We start from the raw sequence: 17923 nt of genomic DNA on the forward strand, positions 1-17923 counted from the left end.
GAAACAAAAAGATTGCTGTTTGTACAGATTTAAAAATTATTGTAACAAATGCTCTTGATGTATACAAGTGTAATATTAAAAACATAAAACTGTTTTTCATGGTTATTTTCCTCATTGTTTCATTGACAAGTTTGAGTATGGTCATCTTTCCCACCTCCCTCATCAGCTGCTGTCTAATAGCCCTTGGACCCTCTTTAAATCATTACAGTAAAAGTAACTCAAAAGCAACAATTCTCCAGCAAACTTTATTATAATGTAACCAACAAAAGTTGGAAAAATTTAAAACAAAACAAATGAGTATTTAAAAATATTCTAAAATAAAAATGTATTCTAAATAAATACCATGTACTTTAACACCAAATATGATGTCAAACTGAATCGTCAAGTTTAAGATTAGAGGTGGAAGTTATCTCAACATTACTATCTTATCATAATAAATATACTAAATGGTTAAATTTGAAATATTAAAACACAACCAATAATCTAAGAGGTTTGCACTTTGGCTAATTTTTCAAACTAAAACTTGGGTGAAATTATGTTTATGAACCTTCACAAGTAAAAACCACATGGAAGAAATAAGCACCATTTTAAAATAAATGTTTTGAGTACACATTATAAAATAATTTATTTTAAAAATGACACAAATTATCTAAAGGTCTTTTCAATAAACCATACCCTTTCTACTTAACTTTGTGTGTATAGTTTTGATTGGCACCAGTAATTTGAATATTTATTAAAAAACAAAATACCAAGTAGAAAAATGACTGTGCAGTGCATGTAAATATTGGCCAAACTGCAGTAAAAACCGTCAAACTAGAATGTTAAATGCAAACCACAATGTAAAGAATTCAATGCAAATATAAGTTAAATAGTAACAAATTCTTTCTACACTGGATGAAGGCTGTTTCTTTGGATTGATAGTTTATTTTTGCCTGTAACAAAATGTCTAGCAGCACAAAAATCTGGTAACACCTACAAGTATTTTGTCATGTTGGTGTACAATGAAAAACAGTAATTAACAAAATCTGACTAGCTCTAAACAAGGTGTGAAAAAACTATAAAGCAGTCTTGTACATATACACTAACCAGGTTTACCATCTAGTAGCTTTTTGATTCAATGAGATTATAATTCTTACAAGGTAAACTAAATTTTATTTAGTCTGTTTATGTCTGTCTATTTTTAATTTTTTTTATGTATAATAAATACTAACACAATTGCATCCTGTTGAACTAAACTCCCAGAAAGTTTATTGTAATTTTCCTGAGCAATATTAAATGATTCAGTCGACTTCAGAACAGCTGTTGTCAACATATTGTAAATAGTCTTGTCCGGCATACAGTAAGAGACAGCTGGAGATGAGACTGAATGCCACTCGCAGTGTTGAAGATGGAGGAAGTAGTGTTCTACCAAGTCCCCAGATCATACAGGAACCAAAATTAAACAAAGCAGATCCGAAAATGCTGTAGAAGAGGGCGCGATTGGTGGAGAGTTTTCTGATATGACGCCGAGAAAATATATAAAGACCAATACCAAGATGAGCTTGTATCCATAAAACATTGCTGACTAGCTTATGAACATCACCAAACGCTCTGTGGATAATTAGAGAAACCTTTCAGCAAACATGTAATTCTAATTAAGGTATGAGATGCTTATAGGCAAGACATTCTACCATATACTATACTACATTCAGTGTAATATATGTAATGTTAGGGATAATTTTGAAATGACAACAAACACAAATGTAGCAAAATCCTATTAGGTCAGGTCTAAGATTAATTTGATATTTTTAATTAACCACTAACATTACTAAAATATGTGGGTATGGCTAATTAAAAAAGGAGTGAATCTTTATGCTGATGAAAAGCTTATCAATTTGAAAATAGGATTATATTATTTCAAATAAAAAGAAATATTTCAGTTACACCAGTATAAATTGTGGAAATAAACATTTGGTTTGTAAGCAGACAAAAGTTATTGACAATTTTTTTTGTTATAGATGTTTTGGTATGTTTAAATAGTTTTTTTTTTCAGTAGCATATATAACAATGTTGAAATTTCTAAAACAAATACAAAATATAGGCTTACTAAAATTAAAATTAAATCAAAATTAATAATAAGCCATGGCCTACTGGGTAGATTATATTTATAAACTGATAAAACCTTATGTTATTCTCAAAGTGCCAGCACAAAATAACAGTAACATTTAAATAATGTTGAGGGTTTTCTGACTATTACTGTTGCAGAGTTTTTACTTTTGAGTTAAAATTTAAGGCTTAGTTTCGGGGGTGGATAATGATTAATACTTAGAATCAGCTGTTAGCATGTTTATATATATTAGCCTAATACTTTTAGTATTTTTAATAATTTTATTATTGTATTGAGCTTATATTTAACTTTAATTCAATGCAATCAGCCCGTTGGTTGGTTGAGGTCACACCTTGTGTTTGTTCTGCTAGGGATAAAATATTAAAATTACAAAGGGTCCACTTGAGAAATAATTACCCTGGTGAATTTACTAGAATCTAGATCTAGATTCTATTATAAAATTTTGGGAGGGCTGCCTGACTAGTACTAGAAATAGTAGATCTAGTTAGAATCTAAATAAATAAATATAGGCCTAGTTACTAGTATATACTAGATTCTAGATCTATATGATAAATATTGATTACTATGGTTACGCCAATGGTTAAACATTGAATTTATTGAACTTGAACATTGGTTAATTTAATAATTTAATAATTTTACCTGCCAAACCATAGTGGATCCATACAAGCAAACGAAATGTATCCATAACAAACAGATCCTACTCCTGGTGCAATTTTATATCCAAAGTCACTTGGAGTAATTAAAAATTCTGGGAAAAAGCGACCACTGTCTTGACTTTCGTTTTCATAATCTTGCATTTCATTGTTCCGATCCTGATAGTCGTCTTCGTAACCCATCAAACTGTTCAATATCATGTTCTCGATATCATCAATGTTAGATTTTCTGGGAGAAGAGACGTCATCTTGGTCATCATCTCTATCTTTTTTCCCCTCATTCGGTGCGTCCCTATCCCCTGAAAATGAACATTCACTAACAGGCGCATTGCTGCCATCAACTGATCGTTCATCAGCTGGTTCGCCGATATTCAAGGTTGTGGGGGTCGCCATGATGAATGTTTTTTTTTTATGTTGCGTATTTATGACGTCATTAGTTTAAAAAACTGAACTGATGTGTCTATCTTTTTCAGGAGAAATTTTTAAAATTTTTGACCAGAGCGAAACCTGAAACTTCATCTTTAAAAATATATTGATCTAGATCTAGAAAATCTAGATCTAGGCCTAAATAACTTCCATGTTCTCTCCATTATACTGCTTTGGGTATTTTTTTCCTTATTGAAAAAAAATATAGGCCTAGAATCTAGATCTATATGTATTCTGTGTATATCATTATTATAGAACGAGCCGACACGCGGCATATCATACGCCGCTATTTAGTTGTTTTATTTTCTACTTTTCAGTAATTCATAATTTGTGAATTCGACAGCACCAATGCAGCCCCTGAAAATATTTGCTTTAAAACACTATCAGTAGGTCGTTAAGAACGATACTACCACCACCCTCCTTTCCCCCAACCCCTACCCTCCCCCCCCCCCCCGTGAAAGCAGCCTCCTCTTAGTTACCTCCCCTAAGTTTAAAATCGTTTCAAACTAAATTATCTGCCCCTAATAGCCGTCACTAAACCCGGCTCTACGACTGTAAATATTTAGCGTGAACCAAAGCTCACCAGACCATGTAGGGGTGGGGTGGTAGGGAGCGCGCTTACAGCTTGTTTTCTAGCGTCTCCCAGAAGAGAATTATATATATAGATATAGATCTATTTTTAGATCTAGATCTTTAGGTCTACACAAAATACATGGGTTGACTAGCCCGCAGTGTTTCTTCCAGACTTTTCTAGGGGGGGGGGGGGGGGGTGGCACTTGACAGTGGCGTAGGCAGGGGGGTTAGGGGGGTCAATTCCCCCCCCCCCCATAGACCCCTCGGTATATACAAATCGAAAGTTTGAGGTGTAGGGGGGTGCAAATCGAAAGTTTGTCCCCGGGTAAAAATTGGAACCCACCCCTTGAGACGATCCTGGCTACGCCACTGGCACTTGATATTTTCGGGGGTTTCTACATAAATTCCATTTCGTCCGGAGGGAGGGGGGGGGGACTTTCTTCGGAGGGATGCCTGGAAGAAACTCTGATAAAAATGTGTAAAATGGCTTTGATGAGGAACAACTGCACAATGAAAATATCAATTTGGGGTTGGGGGCCCCTTTTTTTTTCCCAGGTCACCTGGACACAGCCTAATGCTATAGGCCCTACTGTATTTTTACTATTATCCTGCATGATGTAGCCTTTAATCATTAATTAACGGAATGGGGTCATTTGGGGTGACACCCTGGGTTACCTCTGGTGTTGTGTCGTCCGATCTCAAAAAGCTACTTAATTGTATATGTGTAGGGTAGGCCTGTAGGGCACTGAGGTCATATTTATTCCCTACCATATGAAGCCCAATGAGTGCACGACCCTTAACGTCTGCTGTTTCAATTGAAGGGCAATACATTTATATGTTATTTAAGAATACAAAACATCATCCCGCTCGTGTAGCTTTGGTCTAGTGATCTCTTTCTACTCCAGAGGCGTAACTACCCCTCCCGGCGCCCGGGGACAAACTTTTAATTTGGCGCCCCCCCCCCCCATATATTTTTTATGTTTATAATTCAAAATTGCAGCTAAAATGCGCTTTTTTTTTCCAACCCATTTTGGCGCCCGGGGACATATGTACCCCCTCCCCCTTTTCGCTAAGCCTCTGTTCTACCCCCCCCCCCCCTCTCCCCTCCCCTCGACTACAGGAACGATAACGTTTGTTGCAGACAGAAAATGTATGCGTATTTAGAGTAAACTCCCTTTAATGGGATGTCTCACCAAGATGGCGACGTATATGAGCATAGATTTAGTAAAATACTTGTGTACATGCAAAAAAAAGTTTCCTATTTGTCGTTTGTATCTCTGTAAACATTGTTTAAAACTACGCTGTATCGACTGTGTTCAGCATGAAGTAAGTCGTTATTTAGTAAAAGTATTTAGATTCTAGATGTTAGGTCATTACCTGAATAAAATAAAATTTACTAACAACAACAAAAAAAAAACCAACACAGACAAATCAATTCAAGCAAGTGTCAAGATATTTGTCAAATAACTTGTCAGTGTTGAGTTGTTGAGTACTGTTGATTGTAGTTGACAGGATGGAATTGGAATAGTTTCATTATATTCACTATATTGTGTATTAATATTGTTGCATTAGTCACATAACATACACATTACAGTTTTTTTACACATTACAAGATTAGACTAGCTAGACAAATGTCGGTAATCTATCGTTTTGGGTACGTAAAATCGTTCGCGGCTATTTATGTACGAAAACGTTACCTCATTGTCAAGGCTTTAATAGAAGTATATTGTCATACTTTTGTGTCAAATATTATAGATAAATGAATAATAAACCTAAATCAATGGCTAAATATATCGATATAGGCCAGAAATTAACTTTAAACAGCAGTGTCTGAGAGCAAGATTTGCTATATAAACAGCAGCCATTTGTAAAATAGAGTGGCTTCCCCCTGAATCTGGCACTAAAAGCTTATAAAAATAAAACTTAGACAAGATGGCTGCTATAGTAAATGAGCATGGTTGCATCTGTTGGAAACATCGCTAGTCTTCATTTATTACGGAAAAGTTTTAATTGAATTGTTTAAAAACATGTACATAAATGAATCAAGGAAACATTTTTGAATTTTTTAATACATAAATCCTCCTCAACATGTGAAATAACTATTAAAATTTAAGGAGTCACCTGTTTTTCACATTACAAATCGCGGGCGATTTTACGTACCCAAAACGATAGATTACCCAAATGTCAAATATTTCCTCACCCTCGCCCAGCAAGGTGCTGACGACAGCCCTATCCTCTCCCCCACCAACAAGGATACTAGTACTACACTTCTTTCTTATGCACAATCCTTTCAAAACACACATACACTCTCATACCCGTACAATACTCTGATACAATTGATAATAAACATAAACATGTCAATGTCAGTCATGCTTTAGTCACAGTTAGATCAGTTAGTACAGTTAGAAATCTAAAGGTTTGGATCAGGTTAGAACTGGTTACTGAGGCTAGGCAAGATCAATTTCTACAAACAAAACTAAGCATTAAAGGTGCCATTACTTGTAAAAATTTGAACATAAGCAGGCCTATTATACTTGTGAAAATTCTTGAATGAAAATAGTAATTTTTTGTTCTACTGACTACTAGGACTAGGAGCACTGGATTTAGAAACTCTCTAAACAATAATCTCAAACTGCTTGAAATAAAATCAGAATAAAGCAATATTCAGTTATAATACTGAACTGTGTTAAAGATTCACAAAATTTGTTGAAGCTAACCCTCAGTTATTTTCAGGTGGACACACCTTACTGTCCAAGTTGTCTGGAAAATATGCCTTCAGGGGAAGCAAAGCTGAAGAAAAATAGGTAATTAAAGACCTAAGCTTATATTCGTTCATGTTGGTTTTCTTGATATAAATAAAGAAATAAAACTGGTGCCTTGATAAGTATGTTTTGTACACAGATTAATTATGACTGGGTGGGGCAAAAGTCTCTAGTTCATTTCTGGGTTCAAGTCTATAACTCTTTGAGTTAACCCAGCAGGTGGGTACCTGACTAACATTAGGGAAATTAAAGGCGGCTGGGCATAGTTCTGACCACACTATCCCTTTATAATCCATGTCGAGGTCAGAAACAGGTGAACTCTACTTCACTTGCCCCATGGAAAGAGAACTTTACTTACGTCTCAAAAGCCATTTGTGAACCCTAGTGGTACTAGATACTTAGTGCAGCACCAAGACAATACTTCAGTTTACAATAACTTAGGGCTTGGTAACATTGTAGTTTCTTAACCAGTCATAAATATTATTTTTGTACTATGAATTTTTACATTTTTCTGTTCAACAAAAAAAGTTCCCACTTTGACCAAGCTTAATGTGGCTTTTCATTGCTTGCTATGTTGACATATTTTGACTGCTATGTTGACATGTTTTAACTGCTATGTTGACATGTTTTAACTGCTATGTTGACATTTTTTAACTGCTATGTTGACATGTTTTAACCTCTATTTTGACATATTTTGACTGCTATGTTGACATGTTTTAACTGCTATGTTGACATGTTTTAACTGCTATGTTGACATTTTTTAACTGCTATGTTGACATGTTTTAACCTCTATTTTGACATATTTTGACTGCTATGTTGACATGTTTTAACTGCTATGTTGACATGTTTTAACTGCTATGTTGACATTTTTTAACTGCTATGTTGACATGTTTTAACCTCTATTTTGACATATTTTGACTGCTATGTTGACATGTTTTAACTGCTATGTTGACATGTTTTAACTGCTATGTTGACATTTTTTAACTGCTATGTTGACATGTTTTAACCTCTATTTTTACATATTTTGACTGCTATGTTGACATGTTTTAACTGCTATGTTGACATGTTTTAACCGCTATGTTTTCATGATTTGACTGCTATGTTGACATGTTTTAACCGCTATGTTTTCATATTTTGACTGCTATGTTGTCATGATGTGACTGCTATGTTGACATGTTTTAACTGCTATGTTGACATGATTTGACTGCTATGTTGACATGATTTGACTGCTATGTTGACATGATTTGACTGCTATGTTGACAGATGTAGCAACTGTTTTGACTGCCCCGTGTGCAGCCACACGCTGATGACGCGAGCCACGTCTAGCCACGTGCCAGCAAACCCTGAGGACCCCAGCAAGCCAGTCACCAGAAAGATGTACTACATGGCCTGTGGCTTTTGTCGCTGGAGCACCAGGGATATCAATCTCCCTGACCAAAGTGTTGGTGAGAGAACAGGCAGACATTATTTCTATTGACACTACAACAGTTTTAAATACTTGTTATAAAATTCTGTCTTTCTAAATTAGTATTTTTGATTCTGAAAAAAAACTTTTGATATTTTACTATTTTAGTCAAATCAATTTCTATTTGTTTTTGTTTCAGCAACTGGGAGCTGGCCTGAGCTAGAAAATCCACATTCTAAAAGAGTGAGATTTATTTTCCATAAATCTACTCTCTACTCTTTTCTTTGATTTAATGTGTGCCTTTTAATGTGCTTTATATTAAATGTGTTATCATTCTCAAAATGCTGAACAAATGAATTGCTTTACTAGCTCTTTCACTTCTATTATATTTTTGTGATCCCTGTTAAACAATGTAATGTACTAAACGTTCATGTCACTTGTAGATATCCAACCTTCTAGAGAATTACAAGATGATGGCCCAGATTGAAAAGGCTGATAGGGAACGTAAAAAATACGTCAAACGCAGGAACCACCTCTATTTACAGGCAGGTCTTTTGTCATACTTTTTTCACATTATTTTATTTTCAAAATAAATAAATTTATAATCAACATTTTTATTTCCAGGAAAAGTATGGAATTTCACCATCTTCTGCCAAAAGGAAAGGCATTGGAAATTTCTCTAGTCTAAGGTAAATTTACATACCTAGGTTATCCCATGTTTTGTTACATACATTTATACACCTAGGTTATCCCATGTTTTGTTACATACATTTATACACGTAGGTTATAACATGTTTTGTTACATACATTTATACACCTAGGTTATCCCATGTTTTGTTACATACATTTATACACCTAGGTTATCTTGTTTCATCAACACTTCTTTAAGTGTTTTTTAAAGTGCTTACATTTAAATACCAAATTGGGAGGTTTAATATGTTGACAGTATTTTGTTGAAATACATCCTTTCACTTCACTTCAAAGTTCTATGCGATAAACTTTCTTTTTTATTTACCTGCTTATTAACAAGTTGTTTCTTTAAGTCTTTGTAATTTAGTATAATCTAGTATAGTAAATTGTTTTAATTGTTTACTTACAGCAGACATTTTAAAATATTTATTTGATCACTTGTTTTCTACAACTAGGTACACTTTTTTTGCTGATAACAAAATGATGAATTTATGGTGAAAATTCACATTAAAATATTTATACTTTTCCATCTTAAAATCCAGATTATCTAATTAAAAATTTCCGTTATTGTAGCTTAAAGGAAGGAGACAAGGTGCCAGAAGGATTGGAACCCAGCACCACAGTGGACAGTTTTGATCCGCTTCCAAATGATTATTTTACCCAACCAGCTGCATTAGATAAAAGTAAGTTCAGTATTTTAAATCATTTCATGTTTGATTGACACTTCAAAACTGGTACATTTATTTGATAATCTAATTGATAATGTAAATTTGTCATATATTGTTTAAAAGATGTGAGTTCAGCCTAAAAATGTTTATTTCAGTCACCAAGTTGTCCCATAGACTAACAGTGCCAGAGTACCAGCCTGAAGAAATGGGTAAACTTCATCCCATACACAAGCATCTGCTTATGAGGAAGTCTCTCAGGTGCAATGTAAGTCGGTTTACATAAATAGGCCTACATTTAGTTGATGAGAAAATACTTGACTATTTTATCATTAGAGTACATGATAGTTTTAGAATAAAATCATTTAGTGTATGAGAAAGTATTAGAATAAATCATAAATAGTTCCCTAATTATTCTATTAGAAAGTCTATAAAAAAATATCTGACTCTACTATACCATAGTTGTATTGTACCTTGTGACTCTGCTATAGTTGTACCATGTCTGACCCTAGTTGTACTGTACTTGAATATTTATCTTGTACAGGAGTGTGAACATAACCTGAGCAAGGCCGACTTTAACCCAAGTTCTATCAAGTTTAAAATCCAGCTCACTGCACTGTAAGAGTTTGTTTTCAACTTTGTCCTGGCTGTTTGTTTTTGCTTTTATCTTTGTTGGCCAGTTGTCTCCAGTGGGAGTTGTAGAATACGAGTAACAAATTGAGTGGTAGATCAAATAAGTTATCATACTGTATGGTTAGATCAAAGCAGTTATCATACTCCTACTGTATGGTTAGATCAAGGCAGTTATCATACTGATACTGTAAGGTTAGATCAAGGCAGTTATCATACTGATACTGTAAGGTTAGATCAAGGCAGTTATCATACTGATACTGTATGGTTAGATCAAGGCAGTTATCATACTGATACTGTAAGGTTAGATCAAGGCAGTTATCATACTGATACTGTAAGGTTAGATCAAGGCAGTTATTATACTGATACTGTATGGTTAGATCAAGGCAGTTATCATACTGATACTGTAAGGTTAGATCAAAGCAGTTATCATACTGATACTGTAAGGTTAGATCAAGGCAGTTATCATACTGATACTGTATGGTTAGATCAAGGCAGTTATCATACTGATACTGTAAGGTTAGATCAAGGCAGTTATCATACTGATACTGTATGGTTAGATCAAGGCAGTTATCATACTGATACTGTATGGTTAGATCAAGGCAGTTATCATACTCCTACTGTATGGTTAGATCAAGGCAGTTATCATACTGATACTGTATGGTTAGATCAAGGCAGTTATCATACTCCTACTGTATGGTTAGATCAAGGCAGTTATCATACTGATACTGTATGGTTAGATCAAGGCAGTTATCATACTGATACTCTATGGTTAGATCAAGGCAGTTATCATACTGATACTGTATGGTTAGATCAAGGCAGTTATCATACTGATACTGTATGGTTAGATCAAGGCAGTTATCATACTCCTACTGTATGGTTAGATCAAGGCAGTTATCATACTTGTACTGTAAGCCTGAAGTTAGTTATTATTATAGCTCCAGTTTTCAGCAGCTCTTTATATTCTAGCAGTGTTTTTATAAAACAAGTTTAGGAAATTATTCATAGATTTCCTGCAATGTCCTCTGCCTAACGCCACTCAACCCCCCCCCCCCCCCTTACATGACTGTTGCAGACACTGGATCCCTGAAGTCAGGATCATGACACCATCTACATTTACCTACAACAAGGTACATGCTGCTTTTTTAAAAACTTTTTTTTACAAGAGCTATACACAAATACCTTCACTGTTCTTTATAAAATTTCATTACTAATGATGTACAGTATTAAACTAGTTTCATGTTTTAGAACTTGGGTTTATTTACATTCAATATTTCTCCCCGTGTGTTAATAAAAAAAGATGCCAATCATCAAATCATGCTCTTCTTTACTTCACTAGGAAACTGTGGTCACACTGACTATAAGCAACCCTTCTGTTTTCAACACCAATGTTTCTCTAGCGCAGATAGAAAATGAGACTGACACTGACTACTGCACTGCTAAGGTAAGAAAACCATCAGCTCTCACATCTTATGTCCAACATATTCTGTTGATTACTGTCCCTTCTTTCATGTAACAAGTTTTTTAATGTTTCATAGTTTTTCTTTTTTTTTTTAAAGTGATAATTTTTCTTTTGAGTTCATACCTTTAAATATTGACAGAAATAATTAGTACTCTAAGAGCTTAATATAGCCTGTAACATCTTTTGCTTGAGCTTACCAAAATAGCTTAAAATTGCCTGTACTATCTTAGGTTGGGCTCGCTATAAAGAGCTTAAAATTTCCTGTACTATCTTAGGTTGAGCTCACTATAAAGAGCTTAAAATTGCTGCCTGTGCTATCTTAGGTTGGGCTCACTATAAAGAGCTTAATTAAAATTGCTGCCTGTGCTATCTTAGGTTGGGCTCACTATAAAGAGCTTAAAATTGCTGCCTGTGTTATCTTAGGTTGAGCTCACTATAAAGAGCTTAAAATTGCTTGTGTTATCTTAGGTTAAGCTCACCATAAAGAGCTTAAAATGGTCATATTTTTAGGTTGAGCTCACTATAAAAAGCTTAAAATTGCCTGTTATCTTAGGTTGAGCTCACTTTAAAGAGCTTAAAATTGCCTGTTATCTTAGGTTGAGCTCACTATTAAGAGCTTAAAATTGCCTGTTATCTTAGGTTGAGCTCACTATAAAGAGCTTAAAACTGCCTGTTATCGTAGGTTGAGCTCACTATAAAGAGCTTAAAATTGTCTGTTATCTTAGGTTGAGCTCACTATTAAGAGCTTAAAATTGCCTGTTATCTTAGGTTGAGCTCACTATAAAGAGCTTAAAATTGCCTGTTATCATAGGTTGAGCTCACTATAAAGAGCTTAAAATTGTCTGTTATCTTAGGTTGAGCTCACTATTAAGAGCTTAAAATTGCCTGTTATCTTAGGTTGAGCTCACTATAAAGAGCTTAAAATTGCCTGTTATCGTAGGTTGAGCTCACTATAAAGAGCTTAAAATTGTCTGTTATCTTAGGTTGAGCTCACTATTAAGAGCTTAAAATTGCCTGTTATCTTAGGTTGAGCTCACTATAAAGAGCTTAAAATTGCCTGTTATCGTAGGTTGAGCTCACTATAAAGAGCTTAAAATTGCCTGTTATCGTAGGTTGAGCTCACTATAAAGAGCTTAAAATTGCCTGTTATCGTAGGTTGAGCTCACTATAAAGAGCTTAAAATTGTCTGTTATCTTAGGTTGAGCTCACTATTAAGAGCTTAAAATTGCCTGTTATCTTAGGTTGAGCTCACTATAAAGAGCTTAAAATTGCCTGTTATCGTAGGTTGAGCTCACTATAAAGAGCTTAAAATTGTCTGTTATCTTAGGTTGAGCTCACTATTAAGAGCTTAAAATTGCCTGTTATCTTAGGTTGAGCTCACTATAAAGAGCTTAAAATTGCCTGTTATCGTAGGTTGAGCTCACTATAAAGAGCTTAAAATTGTCTGTTATCTTAGGTTGAGCTGCCTAAGAAGGAGCTAGTGTTGGCCAGCAGGGATGAGCCATCAATGCATGTTTATGATGAGAATACACAAGCACAGGAGTTCAAGGATGATCCCAAGTAGGTCTACTTTAACTACTTACTCTCTAGCTTTTATGAGCCATCAATGCATGTTTATAATGAGAATACACAAGCACAGGAGTTCAAGGATGATCCCAAGTAGGTCTACTTTAACTACTTACTCTCTAGCTTTTATTCTATGCTTTAGATCAGCAGGCAGTTTAGGAATAGTTTTCCCAGCTTTATTTAAAAAGAAATGTTGAATGTCCACCTTACACAATTTATTGGTTCTGATTGCCAAAACTAAGTGTCCTAAATGAAATCTAAGGGACATAACCACTGGCACTGTTATTTGCTACAGTAGTTACCCCTCGTTTATGCTCTTTTTCCCCAGGCTGATAGTGTTTAGAAAGGGTAACAAGATTGGCTTTGTTGTAAAGGTTACCCCTTTGGTTAAAGAAGGAGACGTTAAGGTAAAGAAAATTTTACTTTTGCTATTTCGCCAGTGGACAATATGTTGATTGTTGGCATTAGGCATAATGACATGGTTTAATTGATAACAGGTATTTAAACGTTCACTGATGTCTTAAATAACAAAATATTTGTTTTAGATCAACTTCCTGATGAAACATGAGTTCCGTAACACAACGGTAGCTGCCCTGCAGAGTGAATCCAAGGAACCAGAGATTGTGTGGCTGGAGCATAAGGTCTATCTGACACTAGGAACTATTTAACTTATCTGGAGCATAAGGTCTATCTGATACTAGGAACTATTTAACTTATCTGGAGCATAAGGTCTATCTGATACTAGGAACTATTTAACTTATCTGACACTAGGAACTATTTAACTTATCTGGAGCATAAGGTCTGTCTGACACTAGGAACTATTTAACTTATCTGGAGCATAAGGTCTATCTGATACTAGGAACTATTTAACTTATCTGGAGCATAGGTTTATCTGATACTAGGAACTATTTAACTTATCTGGAGCATAAGGTCTGTCTGACACTAGGAACTATTTAACTTATCTGGAGCATAAGGTCTATCTGATACTAGGAACTATTTAACTTATCTGGAGCATAGGTCTATCTGACACTAGGAACTATTTAACTTATCTGGAGCATAAGGTCTATCTGACACTAGGAACTATTTAACTTATCTGACACTAGGAACTATTTAACTTATCTGGAGCATAAGGTCTATCTGACACTAGGAACTATTTAACTTATCTGACACTAGGAACTATTTAACTTATCTGGAGCATAAGGTCTATCTGACACTAGGAACTATTTAACTTATCTGGAGCCAATGGTCTATCTGACACTAGGAACTATTTAACTTATCTGGAGCCAATGGTCTATCTGACACTAGGAACTATTTAACTTATCTGGAGCCAATGGTCTATCTGACACTAGGAACTATTTAATTTATCTGGAGCCAATGGTCTATCTGACACTAGGAACTATTTAACTTATCTGACACTAGGAACTATTTAACTTATCTGACACTAGGAACTATTTAACTTATCTGACACTAGGAACTATTTAATTTATCTGGAGCCAATGGTCTATCTGACACTAGGAACTATTTAACTTATCTGACACTAGGAACTATTTAACTTATCTGACACTAGGAACTATTTAACTTATCTGGAGCTTAAGGTCTATCTGATACTAGGAACTATTTAACTTATCTGGAGCATAGGTCTATCTGACACTAGGAACTATTTAACTTATCTGGAGCATAGGTCTATCTGACACTAGGAACTATTTAACTTATCTGGAGCATACGGTCTATCTGATACTAGGAACTATTTAACTTATCTGGAGCATAAGGTCTATCTGACACTAGGAACTATTTAACTTATCTGGAGCATACGGTCTATCTGATACTAGGAACTATTTAACTTATCTGGAGCATACGGTCTATCTGACACTAGGAACTATTTAACTTATCTGGAGCATAAGGTCTATCTGATACTAGGAACTATTTAACTTATCTGGAGCACAGGTCTATCTGACACTAGGAACTATTTAACTTATCTGGAGCACAGGTCTATCTGACACTAGGAACTATTTAACTTATCTGGAGCATAAGGTCTATCTGATACTAGGAACTATTTAACTTATCTGGAGCATAGGTCTATCTGACACTAGGAACTATTTAACTTATCTGGAGCATAGGTCTATCTGACACTAGGAACTATTTAACTTATCTGGAGCATACGGTCTATCTGACACTAGGAACTATTTAACTTATCTGGAGCATAAGGTCTATCTGACACTAGGAACTATTTAACTTATCTGGAGCATACGGTCTATCTGACACTAGGAACTATTTAACTTATCTGGAGCATAAGGTCTATCTGACACTAGGAACTATTTAACTTATCTGGAGCATAGGTCTATCTGACACTAGGAACTATTTAACTTATCTGGAGCATAAGGTCTATCTAACACTAGGAACTATTTAACGTATCCTTGCTAGCAATATGGGACAGGGGACATAGTAGTTCACCTAATTATGTGTGTATGTGCTTTATTTGTGTGCTTGAAGAATTGAAACGCTTGATGTACTCTAGATGTGTGTATACACTGGTCACTGAGGAACCTAGAACAGCTGTTCAGTCCTTTGTCCACTTGTCTTGTCCACTTGTCTAGCTTGCCTATTGGCTTGATGTCCATTGTGGTGTGGTGTGGTGTGGACACAGAGCACCAACACAACTCACCTGCCCTACACATTGTGGTGTGGTGTGGTGTGGTGTAGACACAGAGCACCAACACCACTCACCTGGCCTACACGGTGTGGTGTGGTGTGGTGTGGACACAGAGCACCAACACCACTCACCTGCCCAACACATTGTGGTGTGGTGTGGTGTGGTGTGGACACAGAGCACCAACACCACTCACATGGCCTACATGTTTAAATCACACCATAACACAGTTACTTTATTCTCAAGTTCAAGCGCCTGAAGTGTTTCTGTTAGGAGGGAACTAATTAATTAGTTTTTAACTTGACCTTTTCTACCAGGTCATTGTCTGCCAAATTTCTGGCTTGAAAGATTCGTATGTATTCAAGATGTTTGATTGTGTTGAACATTAATGCACTGAATTATGCTTGCTGGTGCTACCTGTTTGTTGCTTGATTTGTGGATCTCTACTGGTGGATCTCTACTGGTGGATCTCTACTGGTGGATCTCTACTGGTGGATCTACTGGTGGATTTAATTACGCCACACACAGGTCTTTTTTGTATAATGTTTTGTCATTAATTAAGCTGAAATTATCATTAGACCTAGATAATCACAGATGTCAATTTTGGTGTCAGACATCAGTAAATGTCATGTCTAGTGTCTGACAGCAAATGACATGTCAATCACTAGAACTGTCATAAAAAGTGTCATCAATAAAGTGGATGTTTGCTTTTAAAGTTTTCTGATAGGGCGTTGTGCAATGCATTTCATGGCATGGTTTAATTTCTTCAGTCACTGTAGTTTTCTGGATGTTTTTAAAAAGTGAATTGAAATTTGAGCTAATTGCTGACTGGTTTCTCCTGGTAATTGGATTTGGGCTTCAACCTTTTTTTTTTTAAAATTGTGTACAGTAATTTATGTAGAACTACATTGTTTACAGTTATTGATTTTATGGAATGTTAAACACTTTAAGTAAGCTTAGCCTTTATTTATTTAAAACTCTGGGCTGTAGAGATCACTCCTAGATCACAATTTTCTGGTCAGGATCTGTAGGTTTATCAGACCACCTACAATGACATTATCTACCTTGTCCTAAAATAGTAACTTGATTTTCTTCCCCTTTTCAATCTGTGAAGGTGCTTTATATTTGTAGTACTTCCTCTTTGGGATTTTATATGGTAATATATTTGTCATTATTAGTGTTGCAAATAAATTTTTGAAACACAATTATTTGTATTGTCATTTTATTTCAACATTATTTTTTAGCTTTCTTGTTTCAAAATGACAAGAACCAGAAGGGGACATAACTCTTAAAACAATTTATCCCAGTTGTCTATCATATATTGTTAGATGCTAACAAATGGTTTCTCAATGGAGGCGAGCGAGTTGACGAGATTCCTTTCATAATGTTGTTGACATGGAATAAAAACGTCCTTTTTAGATTTAGACCGTAAAAAAAAATAAAAAATAAAAACTTAAGCCTAAAATTAATTTAGAAATTTTATATTTTTAGAATAAATGCTGTAAAAGTTGCAAATCCAGAGAACTTGAAAATAATTTGTTGAGTTTAAGGCTACATTTCTATTTATTTTCATCAAGCCTAAGTTATAACCGGATGTTTCACTTTCGTAAGACAAATATTGATTGGCTGTACAGTAACTTAGTGATCGATAACTATTTGTTTACAAAACTTTGCAGATCAAGTTTTTAAATAACAATGCAAATTTAAAACCCCATGACCTAGTTTTCTATTTTTAGCTTACAATGTGTACAATAAAATCAATGGCGGCCTATCGAATAACAGGATGCCATTGTTTATGTCGCCATTACACGTGAAAACCAAATTGTTTTTGCTTTTTTTTTTAATTTTTATTTAGTTACCGAAAATATTATAAACATCAAATACATCCAATCTTTAGTAAAGTCCGAAAAAAACCAGACATACAGGATTTTATAGCCATATTAATTGTAACTACGCTGTGCAAGATTTTTAAATTAATTTATACACCTCTCAAATACCTTTGAGACTTTTCTCGCTGGTGTCCATTGAGTGTTGAGGAAATGCATGTTAAAGACGTCATACAGGATGGGATTGTTTACATTCACAACAATAATTACAGATCAGGATCTAGTGTGGAGCAAACTTCATTCATTGTTTGAGTACTAGCTGTAGAAAAATGTGAGGTGTTGTTCCGTAAATAAACCTGGCTATTTGGTTTAGTAAAGATGGTCTCCCTTGATTCAATTGTAAGGGCCCCAATTACATCGTGCCGCATGGGTTTTAGTGATGGCCATGTTTGTTTTTTAATTCTAAAATAAATTACTTTAAAACATATTTGGCCAATATTGCTCAAATGAG

The 17923-nt window shown here is 34.9% G+C and overlaps 2 protein-coding genes across 3 annotated transcripts; one reads left to right on the plus strand and one right to left on the minus strand.

The window, feature by feature from the left end:
* Positions 1 to 226: 226 nt before the first annotated feature.
* LOC131950523 (uncharacterized) lies at positions 227 to 3183 on the minus strand. The gene is made up of 2 exons (XM_059312718.1): positions 2747 to 3183; positions 227 to 1590 (listed from the first exon to the last, which is right to left on the minus strand). The coding sequence occupies exons 1-2, from the start codon at positions 3151 to 3153 to the stop codon at positions 1281 to 1283; spliced, it is 717 nt and encodes a 238-aa protein (XP_059168701.1). The 5' UTR covers positions 3154 to 3183; the 3' UTR covers positions 227 to 1280.
* Positions 3184 to 4943: 1760 nt separating this feature from the next.
* On the plus strand, positions 4944 to 13688 carry LOC131950532 (dynactin subunit 4). 2 transcript variants are annotated; one of them, XR_009388321.1, is made up of 14 exons: positions 4944 to 5085; positions 6493 to 6563; positions 7785 to 7966; positions 8126 to 8169; positions 8370 to 8471; positions 8551 to 8615; positions 9190 to 9299; positions 9440 to 9549; positions 9826 to 9899; positions 10987 to 11041; positions 11251 to 11355; positions 12830 to 13032; positions 13268 to 13346; positions 13485 to 13542. XR_009388321.1 is itself a non-coding variant. In XM_059312732.1 (14 exons), exons 1-14 carry the CDS (start codon positions 4957 to 4959, stop codon positions 13605 to 13607), a joined length of 1353 nt encoding a protein of 450 aa, XP_059168715.1. In that variant the 5' UTR covers positions 4944 to 4956; the 3' UTR covers positions 13608 to 13688. The 2 variants fall into 2 exon arrangements, 1 of the variants encoding a protein (XP_059168715.1); XM_059312732.1 differs by having other exon boundaries at positions 12830 to 12933; positions 13485 to 13688.
* The last annotated feature ends 4235 nt before the right edge of the window (positions 13689 to 17923 follow it).

The sequence above is a fragment of the Physella acuta genome, unplaced genomic scaffold (assembly GCF_028476545.2).
Source record: "Physella acuta isolate Inbredline_101_S28 unplaced genomic scaffold, ASM2847654v3 ptg000769l, whole genome shotgun sequence".
Lineage (NCBI taxonomy): Eukaryota > Metazoa > Mollusca > Gastropoda > Physidae > Physella > Physella acuta.